The sequence below is a fragment of the Buceros rhinoceros genome, unplaced genomic scaffold (assembly GCF_000710305.1).
Source record: "Buceros rhinoceros silvestris isolate BGI_N320 unplaced genomic scaffold, ASM71030v1 scaffold46367, whole genome shotgun sequence".
Classification (NCBI taxonomy): Eukaryota; Metazoa; Chordata; class Aves; order Bucerotiformes; family Bucerotidae; genus Buceros; species Buceros rhinoceros.
Genome location: NW_010424813.1, coordinates 4161 through 12394, shown reverse-complemented (window position 1 = coordinate 12394; position 8234 = coordinate 4161). Strand labels below are relative to the sequence as shown.

At 41.2% G+C, this 8234-nt stretch overlaps 1 protein-coding gene across 1 annotated transcript; it reads left to right on the top strand.

The window, feature by feature from the left end:
• Positions 1 to 4018: 4018 nt before the first annotated feature.
• Positions 4019 to 7760, top strand: MPC2 (mitochondrial pyruvate carrier 2; the record flags this gene model as incomplete). The annotated part of the gene is made up of 4 exons (XM_010140898.1): positions 4019 to 4060; positions 5812 to 5896; positions 6921 to 7032; positions 7703 to 7760. Coding segments are annotated over 4 exons (297 nt in total), but the record flags the coding sequence as incomplete, so codon positions are not given.
• Positions 7761 to 8234: the final 474 nt, after the last annotated feature.

Here is an 8234-nt window from a genome sequence, read left to right as displayed (position 1 = left end):
TGCCAGAGCGCCGGGCAGCGGGGCCCGCCGGGAAGGGTGGTGTGTGTCCTGCTGCGGCTGGGCGCGGGCCGGAATCGGGGCCGCGGAGTCCCCCCTGTTACTGTGACACGGGAGAACTGCCGCAGCGAGGGCTCCGGCTCGTTAAAGGAAGACTTCTCCTATTTGGAAATTAAAAAAACCCAACGAAACCAGGCGCGGTACTAATTGTATTCCCGCCTCCTGTAACGCCCGAGGGCACTTGAGTGTCACTGTCGCACTATTCCACGGTTTGTATCCGGGAACGGCTGGGCTATCTGGACCCGATCCGGGGGATGCCGTGATTTTCAAAGGGGCCTGAAGGCTTCAGTAGTCGCTTCTTTCAGGAGGGTGTGCTGAAAAAATAGGGGGGAGCGCAGCAAGGGTTTGTGATTTTGAAGTGTACTCTGTTTTAAGTCAAGCTGCTGATTACTTTGTTTTCTTTCTGCGGAATCCGGCGCTCCTACCAAAGACAGACAACTCGTGCCCTTTACGAATAGGAAGGGCTAGAGTTTCCCTGAAATGAGCTACCCTCACCTGACCTAAAGCTTACCTTTGCTTGAGCAAACACGGCGGAGGTTGTTTATAGGGAGAAACCTCTTGTAAAATTATCTGCTTCAGTACCATTTAGATGATGTTTGTCTTGTAAACAACTTGCATAGGGTAGTTAAAAAGAGCTCTTGATAAAATTCTAGAATTCCATAGGCTGCTGTTCCCCCTGTTTTGTTTCAATGCGATAAGCATCCTTGACTCTTCACCTACCTGGAATATGCCCTGTGAAAACAGGGTTTAACTTTTAGTCGATTGCTCCATCCTCCTGTAATGCTCCTTTCCTGAAATGAAAATTGTTTCTTTAACTGTTAAACAATTACAGAGTGAAAACTAGTTACCAAAATGTCTGATTCATTGAGTTCACTAGACCTATGTGTATATATATATTTAACATGAAAGTAATTCCTGTCTATAAAGAGTCAGTATGTTCAGCACTTGCATTATAAAGGTGCCAAGCCTCCGAGTACCACATTCACTCTGTGTGAAACGTGGCAGCCTCCAATGGCTTTTACTGAATTCAAGGCATGCCAAGCACTAGCTACATCTATGTTCGTTCTTCCTTAGAACTGTAGTAGTAGTTGAAAGAGGCTTTGGAGGTTCTTTTTGGCAGTGCTTTTGGCTTCACGAAACTGCCTGTGGGCCACTTTTGTTCACCACCATAATGATGAATTAATTAAAAAAATCCATTTTTAGGGGACTCTGTGTGTGTATGTATATGTATACACCTATGTATCTGCCATAATCCGTACTGATGGCGTGAAGAAACCCACAGAGCAAGTAGGTGTTGAAACTGAACATCTGCCACTGGTGTCCCAGCCGTGAATGTTTTGAAGGTGGGTCTGTGAGAAAGTTACGCAATAGATGCCACTCTGACTGCAAAACAAGTAGGTTAAAAATGAAAGGCTCACATTTTATTTCTGGTGGTATCTAAGTTTCTAGTCTAATTTAGGAATATAAGTGTCATTATCATGAAATTATAAATCACTTCTGAGAAACTAAGAACAATCCTTACTTCTGGCGCAAGGAAAGCTTCCAGTAAAATAATTGATGCCTGGTCTGAAAAGCTGTTTCTTTGGCTGGCGTTGCAGAGATCAAACCCGCTGGAGGACAGCAAAGTGCCTGGGGTACAGCACGCCCAACTCCCCAGGCTGCCACAGAGCAGAGAACATCATTTTTGGCAGCCACAGGGAAGTGTGGGCTGAGCTCGTACTCCCTCTCCTTTGGCCTCTTTGGTTCACTCTGCCCGATTAAACTAAACTCTCCAAGGCAAAGACTTCGTACTTTTAATAGAGGCTGTAAATTCCGTGAACTGGTCACACAGTGATATCCAAACTGGCCACTGGTGTGCTCCTGCTCTGATGTGCTGCTGTCAAATTCATCTTTGAAAAATTCCGGGTGTCAGGATCTGGAAAGAGCTCACCTTGGCTGGGTACTTGCTGGACTGCCTCTAGGAGAAGTGTTAAGGTGCTTGGCAGTCTTCCCTTATAACAAATTTGGCTTGATACCGTACTTGCCTTCAATTGTTTCTTAATTTAAAACAGCTGACTACAGAAGTATTGAGTTACCTATTATTAATAAAAATTAATGTCAGTCTTCTTGAAAACTTTAGTAGCTCTTCAGGCAATGTCAGTTTAGCACTTATACTCACCCCACATTCTCTCGTACTCCAAATCTGAATTTGAGTTTTAGAAGAAAATAGATGATAGTAATTAAAGCTATTTCAGTGGGACCTCTCAAAGCCTTATCTCTAAAAAACTGTATTTGCAGCCTCGCCGCTTACTAAGCGGCTGCCTGAGAGACAAACTAAGTAGCTACCTATGAGAACAGCAACCAAAGTTTTTATCTTTAAAGGATGGATATTAAGTTGTATTTATTCAACAATATTAGACAGTTTTAGTGGCCCAGGCATCCTAAAAAAAATTTTAATCCTGTATAGGTAGAAACACTTGCTTTTCCAAGCAAAAAGTATGATGCTAGGAGTTGTTAACTGCAGTTTGAAATTTGATCAGTCACAAGCAGTGTGGGTCTAAGAGGGCTTAATGCAAAGCTGCCAAGCCAGTTTTTACTGCTTTGTGTGCTGCAGTTGCCCTCCCGTTTTATAGGGTTTAGTTGGCTTCAAGGTGACAGAGCAACTGATATTTGTTAACAGTCTTATCCCCCAAATCGTGAGTTGCCTCACAGGTGCTTGCTGTAGAAACCTGATGGGTAATTTTTCCCATGTCATAGTTTTAAACTTGAGGGTACTTAAAACAGGGAGCATAAAGGCTAAAGGCCTTTATAGGGTTGAATTGTTAGTGAAAAATTAGCTCCCATAAAAGACCAAGCAACCAGAGTCCTAGTGTTTATCATTTATACTTAAAAACCTTACTCATAATATGTAACTTATTACAGTGAAAGCTTGGCTTCATCTTGCACGTTACTAGAATGCTGAGCAGTGGCCTAGCGAGACCTAAAACTTTATGTGTTTTGATGTGTCCTGACTGCCTCTCAGTGTGGTGGGTCGATGCTTTGGATCGTGGTCTCCCTTTTAAGACTTCAGGCAGTAGTCCTAGAGTAGTGATTTCTGGCATGGCTAGCAGGCTGCACGTTGTAGGTGTGGCGTTCCCGTGCTTTGTTTTAACCAACCAGTTGCCATATTGGCACTGCTGTAAGATACGTGTATTTATAAGAGAGACGTTTTCCCCCAGACCCCATTCCATTGACTTTTCTCCCTTCTGTAGATTTTGTCCTTTTACCTGATAATCCTCTGTTGCCTGTTGGTAGATTACTGGGGTGTAGGGTTCATTGGATGTAAAGCATTTTTTCTGCCAGAAAGATATGGTTATTCAGAGGTGGAGATTAGAAGTGAAGAAGAAAACGCTCTCCTAGTGGCATTTACTGCTACTTAGCTTTGCAATTTCTACTCTTGCTTTAACCATTTAGTGCTGCTGCACAGCATGTCTTATGTAGCATGAAGAGGTGGGCTGTGATTTGGGAAGGGAAGGAATGACTGACTTATTCCAGTACCAGTAATAAAATAATTTGGGGGTTTAGTTTACAAGATTCAGTTCACAAAGATCTCAAATACTAATTCTGTTAGTCTAGCTGTATAGTAGGGTTTAATCATTATAGAGACACAGTCTTCACTATTCCTAGGCCTTATCGTCACTCTGTTCATTATAACGCGTTTTGTCTGCTCTATTGTCCTCATTTGCTTTGAAATTGGAATACAAACTCCTCTGTTGCAGAAGTAGGTGGACTGATTACACAACTGAAGGCTCTTGCACTGAGTTGATGAATTATGAGTATTAGGTGACAGAGCTTGTACAGTGGTAGAAAAGGTGCTTATATACAAATTAATTATTACAAAAACTAAAGAACAAAACCAACCCAAAACTTACTGTGGGTATTAAAACAGCCACATCTCACTGAATAATTTAACTTATTTTCTTTTTTCCTCCTTCCTCCCTCAGGTCCCAAAACAGTGTTTTTCTGGGCACCTATTATGAAATGGGTAAGTATAAGGTGTCTGGATGTCAATCAGAGGGCAATCTGCAGCAACTCGTTGAGCAAGCAATAGTTTCCTGGCAGATTTCTGAGCCTCCAGAAAGATTTAATACCAAGGCTCTAATTTTTAATATATGGGGAGGAACAGAATTAGCCTTAATAAACATAGAGCACAGCATGCAGGGGATACAGCTTGAGGAAAATGCTTTGTGGAAAAATCATACTCTTTGCTGAAAGTTTCACGAAAGCTTTCATTTCTGAAACGCTAACTGTTGCCTAAGATAGGCGTGAGCTGGCATAATTCAAAACTATTAAAGCATGTATTTCTTCTGAGATTGAGAAATTTGAAGAGTATCTTAAGGAAGCCAGTTCCCAAGCCTCGTAGTTCAAAGGCAGGTTAAAGCGTGTCAGAGTGCAAGATAAGCTTGAGGAAACAAAAGAAAAAAGGCAATTTTCCTAATTCACTGTAGTCCGAGTTGTCATATTGGTACAGGTAAACTAAATGACCTCTAAAACCATAAAGCAAGGACATAACCTGCTTTTCCTGTTGCCAGCTGGTTCACAACTTCACCACAGTGAACCCTAACTTTTTATAGGCCATAGGCAACACATTATGCTCTAAGCTGTATTTTGGTTTCTTTGTCAATCTTATCTGGAGCTGCAGTAACCATGGTTAACCTTCCCCTTTCTCAGAGGCAACATGCTCTTGAGACTGAGCGTACAGTGAACTCTTCTCAGCAGACTTGTCTTGACTGTTGCTGTATCAGAAGAGCTTGTACACAGGTGGTTTTTTCTTTTGTGAACATGCAGGAAGAATTCTCTAAGCTCACAGTGAAGTTCCTCACTGAGAAGTTACAATTTCTTTCCCCCTACATAGCAAAGGCACACATACTGCAGCTACCCGAGTGTGCTGCTTTTTTAACGGGGTCCGTACCTCCATAGCACCACTGCAGCAATATCAGTCCCTTAAATGATGCAGCACATGGAAGTCTTTACCCTTGAAAACTGATTTCATGACTGGAGACCAAGGAGCTTTTAGTGGCAGTCAGTACATTAAAACTGTTAGAACTCTACTATTTGTGGGATTTTGGTTTTGGGGTTTTCTTTTGGTCGGTTGATTTTTTTTTTTTTTTTTTGAGAAGTCCTGTAACATGAACATAAAATTGTATTTCCAGTAGAGGGCAATAACACAACAAAATCAAATCAAGCAGCGTGTTTGTTAGTAATGTTGTCAAGTAGATCAGCCAAGCTATTCCTTACTTCATCTGGATCTTTCTACTTTTACTGGCATTATATTAAAAAAGAAGTATTTTTACCTCCTCGGAGCTCAGCAAAGGCTATATGGTGTCATACCTACGTCTTTACCAGCAATATCTTAACCTGAGCTTTAAGAATAAGGGCCTTATTTAGATAACCTCTTGCTTGTTGCATGAAAACAAAACTTTTCAGCTGCTTTCTTAAGCAGCTGTGCTTATATTAACTTTGTTCTTAAATTAATATGAAATTGCCATAACCTGGGATTTTACTGCAAGCCAGTTGCACCACCCATAACTGTGTTCTCATTCCTACCGCAAGGGACTAGAAGTGGATGGTGTCTCTGTGAGTCTAATTACTCTGGTCACATAATGGATCCATCTCCTGCATAATGCACATAGAGTAAGCACTGAGCTACATGAAGCAACTTCCCCTTGTAAAGCATTTGATCTGTTACAGGAGGTCCTGGTACTCGACTGGTGCTCACTGAATTTTTCTTTACAGGGTTTGGTATGTGCTGGAATGGCTGATATGACCAGACCAGCAGAAAAGCTCAGCACAGCACAGTCTGCAGTACTAATGGCCACAGGTAAAGCTAAAGTTACTCCATCCTTTAACACAGCACCTTCTCTAAAACTGTATATGCTGATTTTCAAATCCTCCCATCAGTACTAAACCACTTCTATAGAAAAGGCTTAACTATAATATGCTAGCTCTCACTATTGCTGTCGGATGATAATCAGTCTACAAACGTGAGGCCTGTACTTGTTATTAAATCTGTAAGGGTTCCGTGATTACATAACAGTTTTCTGCCTGTGTCTTTATTTGGAATTGTCCAGAGCAAGTTGTTCTGAGATAGGATATGCGTGTCAACCCTCAAATTACAATGATACCACTCATTCCACTAAGTGACTTCTTTTGCTTCAGGTCAAGTAATTTTAAAATCTGTCCAGGATATAGTGACTTTTTTAGAACAGACCTTAAGGGATTAAACAATGGCAGTGTCTGTAACTGGAAAGAATTTCCGTGTGTTAAAAGAACTTAGAAGCAGTGGTGCACAGATTGCTGCACTGCTGTCTGCTATCAGTTTTCACACGGGCAGAAACAATACTCTGTATTCAAGGTGTTCCACCAGATCTTGTCAGGGTGGCAGCTAAATTTGAAAATCAAAACTACAGCTGCTACCTTCTTCCTTCTCCGGGCTTTATTTTGACATGTGACACAGTGCTGTGTGTTTTGCATGATATGTAAACCTTGCTTGACTGGTGGATACTCTGGTGCAGCAAGCTGGATATACTACAGCAAAATGCCACTACTCTCCACCTGTGCTGGAGAATTAAGGTCTAGACTGCTGTAGAGTACAGAGGATCTTTGTTTGATATTAAGGCAATGATTGACCTTATTGTCTAGTTATTTTGGAAAAAATGCAATACATGCCCATAGCTGTCCCCCTGGCACTTGATGCACTTTTAACTGAGAAATGGCTATTTCTAAGAAAAGCAGTTGTGTAACATGAGGAACTGGTCCATGATTCCATCTCCAAACTTAAGGCAATGTCTGAATATTTCACCTTAAGTCTTTAATAACTTTAAACTTTCCCTTTCATTCAACAGGCCTTATTTGGTCAAGGTACTCTCTAGTTATTATTCCTAAAAACTGGAGTCTGTTTGCTGTGAACTTCTTTGTTGGCTGTGCTGGTGGCTCTCAACTCTTCCGAATATGGAGGTATGTATTAAGAAGGAGTAGTCTATGTACTATAACTAAGCATTCACACCACCTCATCTTAACCAGGAATTTATAAATTCTGTCAGCCTCAGTGTCAGTGCAACAGGCAAGAGGAACTGAACAAATAATGAAACACTGCAGAACTTTTCTGCTACACTGATAGATTTCTAGTTGAGTGAGATTGAAGTTTTAAATATTTTTCAGTATAGCTAGAGCTCATTTTAAGGAATGTTCTATGTAAGCTGTAGTTCCTGGGTCTAAGGCATTCTTTAAGTGCTGTAGGTCTGACTAGCAAACAGCCTACACTTTCTCCTCCTCAAAAGCTTTGCACTTCTGTCAGCTTTCACTGTTGAATCATGTCAGTTCCAGCTGGATCGAAGGGTTCTTAAGCAGAGCAACATTTTGCGGGGGGGTGGGGTGAGGGAGGGGTGTGTGTATATTATTTCTTGAGGGAAAATTTGGAGTTTTCTGGTTTCAGTACCAGCCAGGAATGAGGCAACTTAACGACTAATTTGGAACGCTTTACATGAACAAATTATCCTATCCTGAGTTTCCACCCTCAAGTCCATTGCAATTTTCAACCTCCTCTGCTGAACAGATTGTTAGGAAGCCACTGTTATTGTAACTGTTTTTCTATTCATAGTCTGTGCTCTTCTTTTTTTTCCTATAGGTATAATCAGGAGCTAAAAGCAAAACAACAAGAGCAGTTGCAGCAAAAAGATGCTTAGTCCAACAGGTGAAATCCAACAACGCACAAACCCTTCCCCGTGGGACCTAGCTTCACTAATTTTAATGTTTTTTTTTTCCTCTGAGAAAAAAAAAAAGAGGAAATCTAAATGTCTAGAGAACAGGTATTTTCTAAATGCAAATAACAAAGTACCTCCATACATTTGAATAAAGTACAATTGTTTAAACTGCAATAAAATTGTGTGCCTTATACTGTCTCTTTAAAAAAACCTGACTGTGGATTGTGCTTACAATGAGTTGCTGGGCCCCACCTTATCTGACTCTACTGAGTGCCAGGAGTGCCAGTCAGCCAGAGCTTCAGAGTGAAGAAATCTTTCATGTCACGGACTGACCCAGGTGGGGTTTTACCGTACTTTCAGTAACCAGCAAAGGTAGAATTTGCATTTCTTTCCTTGAAAGCTCTTCTCTGGTAGCGTAAGGAAGTTCTTCTCAGCTTCAGCTATGTATGTCTTCAT